The sequence below is a fragment of the Geotrypetes seraphini genome, chromosome 15, assembly GCF_902459505.1.
Source record: "Geotrypetes seraphini chromosome 15, aGeoSer1.1, whole genome shotgun sequence".
NCBI classification, from domain to species: domain Eukaryota; kingdom Metazoa; phylum Chordata; class Amphibia; order Gymnophiona; family Dermophiidae; genus Geotrypetes; species Geotrypetes seraphini.
The window spans coordinates 43,571,212-43,585,133 of NC_047098.1; the positions used below are offsets into that span (position 1 = coordinate 43,571,212).

The following is a 13,922-nucleotide window of genomic DNA, read 5'->3' on the forward strand; positions in this document are numbered from 1 at the left end:
GGGTTCTTTTTCAAAGGGGGTCTGATTTGGAATGTGAAGTTGGGTGTGGGTGAGGGTATGGTTGCTCTTACTTCTAAGATTTTGTTGTTGAAAAAAGTGGCCAGGGTTTCTGCTGAGGGCATACATTCATTTTCCTGTAGTAAAATTTGGATAGTGTCCGTTAGACTGTTTACCAGTTTGAAAAGTTTTTTGCTATTTGTTTTGGGTGTCCCTATTTCTTGTGCGTAATGTTTTGTTCGTTTTTCTCTAATCCGGTTTTTATAGTTTTCATATTTTGTTTCCAGTGTGCTTTGTCTTCCTCTTTGTTTGTTTTTTGCCAGGTTCTTTCTAGTTTTCTCAGTTCCTGTTTTAGAGTTAGTAATTCAGAGTGAACCATTTATTTAATTTCTTTTTATATGTTTGGAATGGTGCTATTTGGTCTAACACTTCTTTGCTAAACTCTGCCCATCTAGTTGGGAAATCCTGTATTTCCTCAGTTTTGGGTTGTAGTTCATAGTGGGCCCAGAATTCTGTAGGATTTATGGTTCCTCTTTTGGTGATTGTGTTTGGTTTTGGGGTTTTTTCTTTTATATTTTTGTTGGGGTGACTTTTTTTGCCAATATATATCAAAATTACATGTGTAGTGATCTGACCAGATGCATTTTTCCCAGTTCCTTGTGTTATGATGGATCTTTGGGTCAGGGATTTCTTTTTGCGAAAAGGTAACTATGTCTAGCTGGTGGCCTTTTTCATGTGTTTTCTCTGGTTTTGGTATTAAGAAACCGAGAGTTTTTAAAAAGGTATTAAGTTCTATCACGTCTGGTTTATCTACTTGTTCAAGGTGAACATTTAAGTCTCCCAGTAGTAGGTTGTATGTTCCTTTTATGGTGTTAATAGTGAGGTATTCAAATAACTCTTCTCTAGAGTTAGTCCACTTTTTGGGGGTGAATGTAAAATAGTGTCCTGGTTAATGACTCTTCTAGTTGGGTGTTTGTGATCTTGCAAGTCAGTATTTCTAGGTCTTTTGTGTTTTTTGAGTCTGTTTTTCTGTAGTCAAAGGATTCTTTTAGTATTATTGCTATACCACCCCCTTTTTTCCAGTTTCTAGATAGAGGTATTATTTTGTAGCCCTGGGGTAGCATTTCTTTCATAATTGTATCAGTGTCTGAAACCATCCATGTTTCAGTCAGAAATACAAAGTCGGGGTTCATTTATGTCAGCCAATCGTGTATTATTTGAGCTTTGTTTCTTACTGAACGGGTGTTCAATTAATATCCCTTGAGATTATTGTAGTTAGTTGGGGTGGGAGTTCTAAAGCATTCTATTCTTTTCAGTTTACATTCATTGGTCTTGTTTCTATGGTGTTTGAAAGACTTGCGAGCTCTGTTTACCACTGGTATTTGTAACGGGACTAGCTTTGTATATTCATATTGACATTGTTGTGGGCCAGTTGGTTTGCTCGTCTTAGTCGGTCTGTGCCAGGTAAAATGAATAGGGATTGGTTTGGGGTGTTTTTCATCATTACACCAGCATCTATAGTATTTTAGATAAAGTATCCCTAGTATCAGTAGATATTTGTTGGCAATCGCCATTTTTGGTTAATGTTTTGAACTGCTTGGGAGTAGTGTATCGGAGGATGGATGGGGGAATGGAGCAGTACAGTAATATGAGCTAAAGTAGATGAAATATAATACTAGCAATATTTCATCTAAGAGAAAGAAAACCATACACTCAGTGAGAACAGATAAGTGTGGCACTCAGTATGGTCTCAAAATTCAGACTTTGGTCACCAATGGTACCACTATACTGCCGAAGCCCAGTCACCAATGCTACCACTACAATGCTGAAGAACATCCTAAAAAATTGTGGGTTTTTTAAGAACAATTTTAAATTTTGAAAATCATCCTTCTGATCAAATATATGGGAGGGGAGAGACAATACTACAGTTTAGGGGTCTTTCTACAGTTTATGGGTCAAAAAATAAAATGTGAATTTTCTAGTTGACCAAACATTAGGAGTCCAACAATCTAAGAGCCCGGGAAGGGGTATAGAGTAGTGCTGCCCAATTCACGATTCAATCAGTTCACCTGCTTTAGAGGGCGAGGGGGGAAAGTCAGTCGGGAAGTGCTGGTGTACGGCTTCCCCCCTGGCCTCCTGCTGGTGTACGGCTTCCCCCCTAGCCACCCGCGCACCATTTACCTAATATCAGCAGCCTGCAGAGAAAATTGCGGTGCTAGCGATCTTTGCAAGCTGCCATAGGTCTTCGGAGCTGTTTCCTCTGCCGTGATCCTGCCTCTGATGTCAGTAGCAGCAAATTGATTGTGACCACAGCTTTTAGTGAGGTGGGTAGACCTACAAGGCTGTATTTTTAGGCAAAACGATTTCTGATTATCACAGCGCTTAGATGTGATATTTTCTTACCTCTATTACTCTAAAAAGGTAGGTAGCAGAAGGACAGGGGGTCAGGGAGAGAGACTGAAAAAAACCCAAAAACAGACGGGACATTGACAGACTGACAGAAATAGAGACACACACACTGAAAGACAAGTAGGTAGGAGTGAAAGACACACACAGAAGGACAGGGGGCCAGGGAGAGAGATTGAAAGGGAAAAAAAAACCCAGACAGTGGACAAGGATAAAGAGACAGACAGCAAAAAAAGGCAGACAGACAGCGGACAAGGAGACAGACATCAAAAAAAGACAGAAAGACATACAGCAGCCAAGGAGAGAGACAGCAAAAAAAGAAAGACACAGACAGCAGCCAAGGAGAGAGAGAGCCAAGGAGAGAGAGAGAAAGAAAGAAAGACAAGACACACACATCTATTCTAGCACCCGTTAATGTAACGGGCTTAAAGACTAGTTTGTTCAATATTTCTCATGTTATGGGTTCACTAGAAATGCAGATACTCTTACTAGCATTGGATTCAAATAAAGATTTTGACTGGATCCAGTGTGTTTTGCCTCCAAGAGGAATAAAGGACACTGGTGAGAAATTAGGGAGGCTAACAAACTGGGTAACACAGTAATAATGGTTGATTTCAACTACCCGGATATTGACTGGGTAAATGTATCATCAGGGCATTATAGGGAGATAAAATTCCTTGATGAAATCAATGACTGCTTTATGGAGCAGCTGGTTCAGGAACCGACAAGAGGTGAAGCAATTCTAGATCTAGTGCTTAGTGGAGCACATGAATTGGTGAGGGAGACAATAGTGTTGGGGCCACTTGATAATAGTGATCATAACATGATCAGATTTTATATAATACCTGGAATAAATTTGCACAGGAAATCCAATACACTTGCAATTAACTTTAAAAAAGGAGACTATGATAACATGAGGAGAATGGTAAAAAAAGAAACATAAAGGTGCAGCTGCAAAGGTCAAAAATATATATCAGGCGTGGATGTTATTTAAAAATTACATCCTGGAAGCCCAGACTAGATATATTCCATATATTAAAAAAAGAGGAAGGAAGACCAAATAGCAGCCAGCGTGGTTAACAAGTGAAGTGAAGGAAGCTATTAGAGCAAAAAGAAAATCCTTCAGAAAGTGGAAGAATCCGACTGAAAATAATCGTAAATAATACAAGGAAATAATTGTAAACAATACAAGGAATATCAAGTCAAGTGCAAGGTGCTAATAAGGAAGGTGAAGAGAGATCTTGAAAAGATTGCGCTGGAATCAGAAAAAAACACAATAAAAACTTTTTTAGGTATATTTAAAAGCAAGAAGCTGGGAAGAGAATCGTTTGGACTGCTAGACGAGTGAGGGATAAAAGGGGTTCTCAGGGAAGACAAGGACATAGTGGAGAGATTAAATAAATTCTTTCCCTCGGTATTCACTGAGGAAGATGTGAGGGAGATATCGGTGCCAGAAATTTTATTCAATTGTGATTAATCATAGAAACTCATACAAATCTCTGTAACACTGGATAATGTAATGGGTCAAATTGAACAGTAGCAAATTGCCTGGACCGGATGGTATACATCCCAGAGCCCTGATAGAATTGAAAAATAATCTTGGAGAGCTATTTTTAGTAATTTGTAATTTTTCTTTAAAAACCAGCATAGTACCGGAAGACTGGAGAGTGGCCAATGTGAAAACAATTTTTTAAAAGGGCTCCAGAAGTGATCGGTGCCAGGCAAAATGGTAGAGACTATTATAAAGAACAAAATGACAGAACATATATGTAAGCATGCATTAATGAGAGAAAGCCAACATGGTTTTAGTCATGTGGATAAAGGTGATATTGTGTATTTGGATTATATTGATGATATTGTGTATTTGGATTTTGAAAAGGCATTTGAGGAAATTAGAAAGTCATGGGATAGGAGGTAATGTACTTTTATGGATTGATAAGTGGTTGAAAAACAGAAAACAGAGAGTGGGTTTAAATGGTCAATATTCTCAATGGAGAAGGGTAAATAGTGGGGTTCAATCTTCCAATAAAATATACAGGCAAAGAGAGAAAAATATAATACTGTCAATACTCCTCTGATCAATATCGCCGATTAAGTCCATTGCCCTGATGCAGCTATAATAGCGAAATACCTGCTAGCTCTCATAGGCAAGAATAGGACTGGGCAGAGACAGCACAAATAGAAAACACACAGAAGGAAATCCCGATCCAGATAAATTGTTTTGCATAAAGCTTTTTGAATGACTCAGACAGCTATTATGGCTGTTTAAATAGTTGATATTAAGATAAATTGATTTTCATCATAAGTAATTAAGTCAGGACAGGAAGTTTTTGAGCCAGCGAGGTTTATAACTTTTCTAGTATGTTTGCTTAAAACAAATATCAGCAGCATAGGGAGTTCTGAGGCTCTTTTCCCCCGAAGTGAAGTAATTTTGAAGCAGATTAAATAGTCGGGTTCCCCAGGAACCGCTGGAACCACTGCTTTTTAACATATTTATCAATAATCTAGAGATGGGAATAACTAGTGAGATAATTAAATTTGCTGATGACACAAAGTTGTTAGATTGCAAGAGGATTGTGAAAAATTGCAAGATGACCTTGTGAGACTGGAAGACTGGGCATCAAAATGGTAGATAGTGTTTAATGTGAGCAAATCAAAGTGATGCATGTGGGAAAGAGGAACCCAAGCTATAGCTATGTGATACTGGATTCTGTGTTAGGAGTCACTGCCTAGGAAAAGGATCAAGGTGTCATTGTTGAGGATACGTTGAAACTTTCAGGTCAATGTACGGCGGCTTCTAAGAGAGCAAATAGAATGTTAGGAATTATCAGAAAAGAATGGAAAACAAAGATGAAAATGTTATAATGCCCTTTTATCCCAGGACAAGCAGGCAGCATATTCTCAACATGTGTGTGACGTCACCGACGGAGCCCCCTAGCAGACTTTTTTGCAAGCAGACTTGCTCGAAGACCTTCAGGCTTGCGATAGGCCTACGCATGCGCACGTGCCCCTCCCGCCCAGCCTAGGGCATGTGTCTCCTCAGCGTGTCCTCAGTTCAATGTTTTCCGCGGAGCCAGAAGCACTGCTCCCTTGCTGCGCAATTTCGTTGTCCCTCTTGTATCACGGCTTTCTTTATTATTTTCGTTTAAGTCGCTGTGATCGCGTCTTTATTATTTTCACACCAACCAATCCATTGTTCTTCCTGTGTTTTTTCCGAAGCCCCATTCTCACCCTGGAGAAGCGGCTCTGCATTCTCTTGATTGTTAGCATGTGCTGGCCTTCTACTTGAAGCACACCGCTCCTCACCTTACTGCTCCCCAGCTGTTCATCTCCTTCGATCCCAATCGTTTGGATCGCTCTGTTTCTAAACGGACCATTTCTAACTGGTTGGCTACTTTTATCTCTTTCTGTTACGCTCAGGCTGGTCTCTCCCTGCTGGGTCGAGTCACAGGCCACAAGGTCAGAGCGATGGCAGCGTCCGTTGCTTTCCTCCGCTCGACTCCCATCGAGGAAATATGTAAGGCTGCCACTTGGTCCTCGGTTCATACGTTCACCTTGCTTTTTCCAGGCGTGACGGCCACTTTGGCCAGTCTGTTTTACGACATCTGTTCTCCTGAATTGCCAACTTTCCCTCTATCCCATTGTAGTTAGCTTGGAGGTCACCCACATGTTGAGAATATGCTGCCTGCTTGTCCTGGGATAAAGCACAGTTACTTACCGTAACAGGTGTTATCCAAGGACAACAGGCAGATATTCTCGCAACCCACCCATCTCCCCGTGGTTGGCTTCTTTGCTTGCTATCTGAACTGAGGACACACTGAGGAGACGCATGCCCTAGGCTGGGCGGGAGGGGCACGCGCGCATGTGCGGGCCCATTCGCAAGCCTGAAGGTCTTCGAGCAAGTCTGCTTGCGAAAACATCCACTAGGGGGCTTCGTCGGTGACGTCACCACATGTTGAGAATATCTGCCTGCTGTCCCTGGATAACACCTGTTACGGTAAGTAACTGTGCTGTATTGCTTTATGGTAAGGCCGCACCTTGAATACTGTGTGCAGTTTTGGTCGCCATATCTCAAAAAAGATATAGTGGAATTAGAAAACGTACAGAGAAGGGTGACAAAAATGTTAAAAGGGATGGGATGACTTCCTATGAGGAAAGGCTAAAGCAGCTAGGGCTATTCAGCTTGGAGAAGAAACAACACTGGGGTGATATGATAGAGGTCTATAAATTAATGAGTGGAATGGAAAGGGTAGATGTGAATCACTTGTTCACTCTTTCCAAAAATACTAGGACTAGGGGACATGCGCTGAAGCTACTAAGTACAGTAGTAGATTTAAAACAAACCGGAGAAAATATTACTTCACACAACGTATAAGTAAACTCTGAAATTCGTTGCCGGGGAATGTGGTAAAATCAGTTAGCTTAGTGGGGTTTGAAAAAGGTTTGGATAATTTCCTAAAAGAGAAGTCCATAGCCATTATTGAGATGGCTTGGAGAAATCCACTGCCTGTTCTAGGATGAGCAGCAAGGAATCTGTTTTGCTACTTGAGATCTAGTTAGGTGCATGGGACCTGAGTTGGCCACTGTTGGACACAGGATACTAGGTTTGATGGCCCTTCAGTATGTCCCAGTATAGCAATTCTTATGTTCTTATGAGAGTGCAATATATGCTGTCTTGGGTGCATTTTATGGTGAATGGATTTTTTTATTTTTTGGAGTTTCAAAATGGGGCACACAAGGTGTGTCCTCTCTCTCCATCTTCATTTGAAGTAGCTATTGAGCCATTGACACAAAGGATTAGATTGAACCCTAGGATTAGAGAGTTTGTATTGCAGAATGTGGAACACAAGAGGCAAGGGTAATGCATTTGATAGACTGCCTTTCTTTAGTACAACCAAAGTACTTTACATATTATATACAGGTACGTTCTCTGTCCTTAGTGCATTCACAGTCTTAAGTTTTGCTCTTGAGGCAATGGAGGGTTAAATGACTTGCCCGGGGTCACAAGGAGCTGCAGTGGTAATCAAACTCAGTTCTCCTGGTTCTCAGCAGTGTGCATTTTTTATCTACTTGAGACCAGAACAAGATTTGTATATATTACTGTTTTGGGAGACTCAGAGGAGATATGATAGAGACCTACAAGATCATGAAGGGCATAGAGAAAGTAGAGAGGGACAGATTCTTCAAACTTTCAAAACATATAAGAACAAGAGGGCATTCGGAAAAATTGGAAGGGGACAGATTCAAAACAAATGCTAGGAAGTTTTTCTTTACCCAGCGTGTGGTGGACACCTGGAATGCACTTCCAGAGGACGTAATAGGACAGAGTACGGTACTGGATTTCAAGAAAGGATTGGACAATTTCCTGCTGGAAAAAGGGATAGAGGGGTATAGATAGGGAGCTACTGTGCAGGTCCTGGACCTGTTGGGCCGCCGCGTGAGCGGACTGCTGGGCACGATGGACCTCGGGTCTGACCCAGTGGAGGCATTGCTTATGTTCTTATGTTCCATTATCTTTTTTGGTATAACTTTTTTTTTCTGAGCAATGGAATTTCCTCTTTTTTTGAGGTTTTTGTTTTTTGCTCATTTTTGTCCAGTCTAATTTGGCCAGTGATAATATTGCTGGACTCCATAAGATCATTGCTGTAGCAACCTTTTGTTAGTTAAGTGCTAGTTGAGTTCTTTGAGTCTATGTTTATAATTGTGATTAATGATTGCCTTCTTAACCATTAATATTTTTCTATCATTATTATTTCAGTGGTTGTAAGCCAGCTGTTTTTGTTTTATTAGTGTACTGCTTTATTGAAACTGGTACCTGATATTTTAGTTGTTTCATTCTGAAAAACTTGACATTACCTCATCAATCACTATTTTCTTGGTACTCCACCTTTTCCTGAAGCCAGCTGACCAGCTTACACAGTTTATTCTGCATAGTTTGTCTTCTGTCTGAGTGTCAAGTGCTCCAACCTGCTCTTCTGCCTCACTCAAGCTCATTGCCACCCCATCGAATTTCTCCTCAAAGTGCTCCAACACCTAGGAAACAATCTCATTCTCTGATATACTGTAGTAACACCCTGAGATTCATCTCCTTATCTTACCTGTCACCTCTGCTCTAAGCTGGTGTGGACCACCTCCACATCTTTGGCTGTGCTTCCTTCGGGGCTGCCACCTATTTGACTTTCTTGAAATACAATTCCTTTATAGATCTGCCTGCCTTTCCTTGGTTGTTTTTGGCATTTTTTTCTCTACTCCCAGCAATTCTCAAGAGCTGTCGATATTGCTACCCACTGTGTTTATAATTGAGCTTGTCAGGAGCTCCATACCAGTTGCATCTTTGCTGGAATCAGTAGTTGTGTAGTTTACCTGTTTGACACTGTTTATCAGTCAGCACAGAAAATTGATGCTTGAAGTTTTGGAAATGTGCAGTGCACAAGTGTTCTGTTTATTGCAAAGTATTTTTCAAATTGGCAGTGGACTTAGCTGGGGAAAATGAAGGGGAAAACTTGTAGTTAGTGGTATTGAGACAGGAAGAAAAATAATGCAGACTTGATGTTCCTTATCTGCTTTCATGGATGAGGATCAATATGAATGGTAAAAACCCAAACATCTCTCTCCTGTTTGTGTTCTTGCTTTTCTATAGGGGGCTGGCACTGCTATTGGAGAGCTTCCACCATACTTCATGGCCAGAGCAGCTAGGCTTTCTGGTGCTGAACCTGATGATCAGGAGTATGAAGAATTTGAAGAGATGCTAGAGCATGCAGAAGCTGCACAAGTAAGAACGGTTTTATTATCTGCATTTTCCTTAACAATGCTATTTTCCAAACAGACAAAAACATGTCACTGCTTATAATAATAATAATAATAACTTTATTTTGTATACCGCCATACCCAGAGAGTTCTAGGCGGTTCACAGCAATTAATTAAGATTACAAATGATGAAAACATTGGAATTAACATTTTAGGAATGTACAGGTCATTGAAGTTGACAGGAATATACAAGAATGTACAAAAGGAAGGTAAAATTTTATTTACAGGAAAATACCGGTCATTGAAGTTAATTGGTTTGGTGGGTACAATAAGAGGGGAAGGTGGAGGTTCACGTGTATTGATGGGAGTTGAAGAAGTGAGAGGGTGTGTTAGGGGGTTCTGTCCGTGGAATAAGTGAGTTTTGAGTTTTTTTCTGAAGTCAAGGTAGGTGGGAGCACCAAGTACAATTTGGTCTAGCCATGAGTTTAGTTTGGCTGCCTGGAAGGAGAAGGTTTTGTCAAGGAACCTTTTGAGGTGACATAATTTTAGGGAGGGGAAGGCAAACAGATGAATTCTATGAGAGTTCTTATTGTTGTGATTTAGCTTGAAGTGAGGGTTGAGGTAGCTTGGGGATAGACCAAATACAGTTTTGTAGCAGAGGCAAAGTGCAAGCATAGGCAAAAAATCCAATGGAACTCCAGTGGTATGTCAGACAACGAACAAAAAAGAAAACTGCAGAGATGATGTACAACAGGGGTGCCCACACTTTTTGGGCTTGCGAGCTACTTTTAAAATGACCAAGTCAAAATGATCTACCAACAATAAAATTAAAAAAAAACACAAAGCTCACTGTACGCATAGAAAATGTTAATCATCATTCCTATTCCAGGGTTTTTCAAAGAGGTCAAAGCAGATGACTCTATGCACTGTCACCTCACTAACAACCATACAAAAACAGACAAATACCCCCCTCCCTTTTTACTAAACCACGATAGCAGTTTTTAGTGCAGGGAGCTGCGCTGAATGCCCAGCGCTGCTCTCGACGCTCATAGGCTCCCTGCGCTAAAAACTTCTATTGCGGTTTAGTAAAAGGGGACCACAGTGTAAAATATAGACAGCAGATATAAATTCAGATACATTTTGATCACTAAATTTAAAATAAAATCATTTTTCCTACCTTGTCTGGTGATTTCATGAGTCTCTGGATGCACTTTCTTCTTCTGACTGTGCATCCAATCTTTCTTCCCTTCTTTTAGCCTGTATGCTTCCTCTCCTCCTGACCTCATCCCCCCCCCAACGTTTTCTTCATCTATCCCTGCCCTCTCTTTCTTTCTCTCTTCATGCCCCCTTTCTTTTTTTCTGTTTCTCTTTCCTTCTGTCTCCCTGCCTGCCCTCTTTCTCCCTCCCTGCCCTCCCCCAAGCCACTGCCGCTGCCATCGGATAACAGGCCCCCAAAGCCGCCCGCCGCCGACTAAGCTCTCCCTGCTTTGGGCCCACCAGCATTCCTCTCCCCGACGTCAATTCTGCCGTCGGAGAGGAAGTTCCGCTGGCCAGAAGTTCCTCTCCGATGGCAGAATTGACGTTGGGGAGAGGAAGGTTGATCGGCCCAAGATCAACCTATTGGGAGAAATGCTGCCGGGTCCTGCCTTTGAGGAAACAGAAAGTAGGCAGGACCTGGCAGCAAGAAGAGCAAATCGCAAGCTTCACTGACCTGTCTCCTGCTTTAGCCTGCGAACGGGGCTCTAACATGTGCATGCCGGCTTCCCTTCTCTCCCCCCCCCCCCCCCCCCCGACATAACTTCCGGTTTCAGAGGGAAGAGGAGGGAAGAGAAGGGAAGCCGGTACAAGCACACATTAGCCCCCGGAGCATAAGTTCTCCAAGCTGGTTTTTTTAAAAATGTTGAGCAGCGACGGCAGCAGCAGAATTCAGGAGCGGGCCAGTCAGGAGGGGAAAAAAGAGAAGGGAAGAAGGGAACCCGCTCTGCGATCGACTGGGGTCGCCTGAGCGAGCAACCTGTCGATCGCAATTGACGTATTGGGCACCCCTGATGTACAAGATGCCAAGTCTTTAATCAAAAAATAATGCTATGAACAGTGAGCTTCACTTTCACTTTCAATATCACACTGTGAAGGAGCTAATTCGACTCATTTTTTAGTCTACTAAATTGTTTTTTATCCAGTTGAAATTCGTATGGTTGCCTAGAAAGTGGGTTTAATACCTTTAGGACCCCTAAGGAAGGAGTATTTTTTTGAAATACGTGTCAGGTCCCGGCTTTTCACCCAACTGGACCATATCTTGGATACAAACTGTTTACTGTTTATAGTACAGTGGTACCTCGGTTTACGAGTGCACCGGTTTGCGAGTGTTTTGCAAGACGATATACAGATTTTGTGCCTCGCTCACCGTGTCCTTGAATAAAGACCAGGCTTGCTCTACAGTCTGCCATTTCTTTGAGCTGTTTCTAAGTTTCTTCCTTCCTTAGAGAGTCCTGATGCATTTCACCAAATGGCTTCCTCAGAGAACCCACTTAGAGATGCACTTCAAATTATTATTACTAATGTGGTCTGTAAAAAATAAACATAATAATGCACTTTAAATATCTAATATGTTATAAAACAAATTTAAACTAATAATTCACAATGCTGCTGAAGGATATCTAATGTTCTTTGCAGTGGTATCCTTCTTAAATAAATTGGAAATCTCCTCATCCCACATATATCCCTGCACTACCTAGAAATGATATCATACTTCAATGCAGGAATGCCCACCATTTGACCTCACTGTTGAAGCCAAGTAGGGACACTGTTTCCCAGTGATAAATTCACTCCTGCTCCTTCTTCCACTGACTCACTGGTAAATTACCTCCCCATTTTAAAATTGGTGCTTCCAATACCAAGAATTTGAAATCTTCCATAGTATTTACCTTCTCCTTCCAGTGGGTGGTTAAAGGGGCCATGACATCACCCCAACGTATCTTGCTTAGTTGTTCAGTGTTTCTGACACGAATCATTTTTGTGGTATGCCCAATATAAAACAACTGGCACAGGCATCTAATCAAATACACCACTCCTGCTGTCCCACAATTTGTTTTATCTATCAATTTGTATTCTCGCTTCAACCGTGGGTGTGTAATGGAATTAGTAATAATAGCATTACTACAAACACTACAGTGACTACATCTGTCATGACCCCCCTCCATCAAACTGCCCTGCTGTTATCTGAGTAGAAAAATAAGACTCGGTCAGTAATTCCCACAAATTCTTCCCGCATGAGTAGGCAAACCTAGGGGAAACACTCAGCACCCCATAGAACTGTAAAATGTGTCAGTGCTTTTGGATGATTTTTTTAAATTTGAAAAGCTCTGTATGAGTACAGAAGAACACAGACTATAGCTGGATCCTTTGACAGTGTACTGTGCTGTAAAAGAAGTGGTCCAGTTATAGTCTGTGTTCTTACATACTCTATTAATATTCTCAGAGGAGGAGAAATTGAGCTTGGGAACCCAACCTGGGTTTCTCATACAGTAGCATTTGACACTTTTAGTGAGACATCTGGCTAGCCTCACCACTTCAGATTCTCAAGGTAAAAATTTGTTTAACAAGGAATGACTGTACTGTACACTGTTTTCTGAATGGAATTTTTACCTGGATCTGATCTAAAAGCAAGGAATTAGTGAAAGTATAAATAGTCTCTTTCCTCTATTCAGTGCTTATGAGCTCCATCTACAGTTAGGGTTTTATCACCAAAGGCAGCAAACATAGTGACCAAAAAAATTACTATTTCTCCCAAATTCAAATACTGGATTTTCAGATGAAATGGAAATAACTTAAGTAGTCTGAATTGTTCTAAATGAATGTTTACGTAAATGCAAACATTACAAAATAAAGCCATCTGTTTGATTTTCTAATAAAGAGAGAGAGAATTTCACTGTATTCGTTGAAGCCAGGATTCAATTTGTTTTTTTTTGTCTTGTTTAAAATCTATCATGGAAGTGCACCAATTTATGTGACTCTCTTACCATGTTTTCAGTGGTAGGGTTGCATCATCTAAGAATAAAATCTCCATTTCAGTTTTCAGAAATGAGGGGAAGAAATATGCTGGATTGTTTAATGCAACTTTTGCTTATCAAACAGCAAAATCTTGGAAAAATTTACCAGTTTATATTTCTTTTCTGGTCAATTATAAGTTTTAGAAGAGCTTTGAAGATGTATCTTTTTAGTAAATATGTGTTAAAAGTTAACTAATTTGTTATTAGGAATTATAAAATTGTTTTAATTTGTTATTCTGGATGATATCTCCACTCTTACTATTTGTAAACCGCAATGAACTTTGTTAAGGTATTTGTGGTATATAAAGAATGATTGTAATTTAATATAATGTAGTATTATCCTTAGACAAGCAGGCAGCATATTCTCACATGTGGGTGATGCCATCCATGGAGCCTCAGCACGGACAGTGAAAAGTGTATCAAGCTTTAAGACTGCCTGTACCATACATATGCGAGTGCCTTTCCGCCCGATGCTAGCTTGCGAGGTCATCAGTTTTTCATTTTCTGTGGAGTGAAAAAGTGGAGTGGAGTGAAGTGTTTCTCCATCAAGTTGCCTTACTGTTTAAATTTTTTAATGACTTTATCAAATATTTCAGTTTCTTCTTCTGTTCTTTACTTTTAAAAATCAGTGAAGAAGAGTAGTAGACAGAAATTTTGGACCTTCTTTATTTAAAAACAAACTTGCATCCTTACTTCATACCGTGATCATCGATGGATTTTTGG

General features: G+C 40.6%; 1 protein-coding gene across 3 annotated transcripts in view; it reads left to right on the top strand.

The window, feature by feature from the left end:
- The window catches only part of VMP1 (vacuole membrane protein 1), a 288,381-nt gene that overhangs the window by 136,918 nt on the left and 137,541 nt on the right, over positions 1-13,922 (top strand). For all 3 annotated transcript variants that reach the window (XM_033922822.1, XM_033922823.1, XM_033922824.1), the window contains exon 7: positions 9,044-9,175. In XM_033922822.1, coding sequence (XP_033778713.1) covers positions 9,044-9,175 — 132 coding nt within the window. The remainder of the gene's footprint in view (positions 1-9,043; positions 9,176-13,922) is intronic.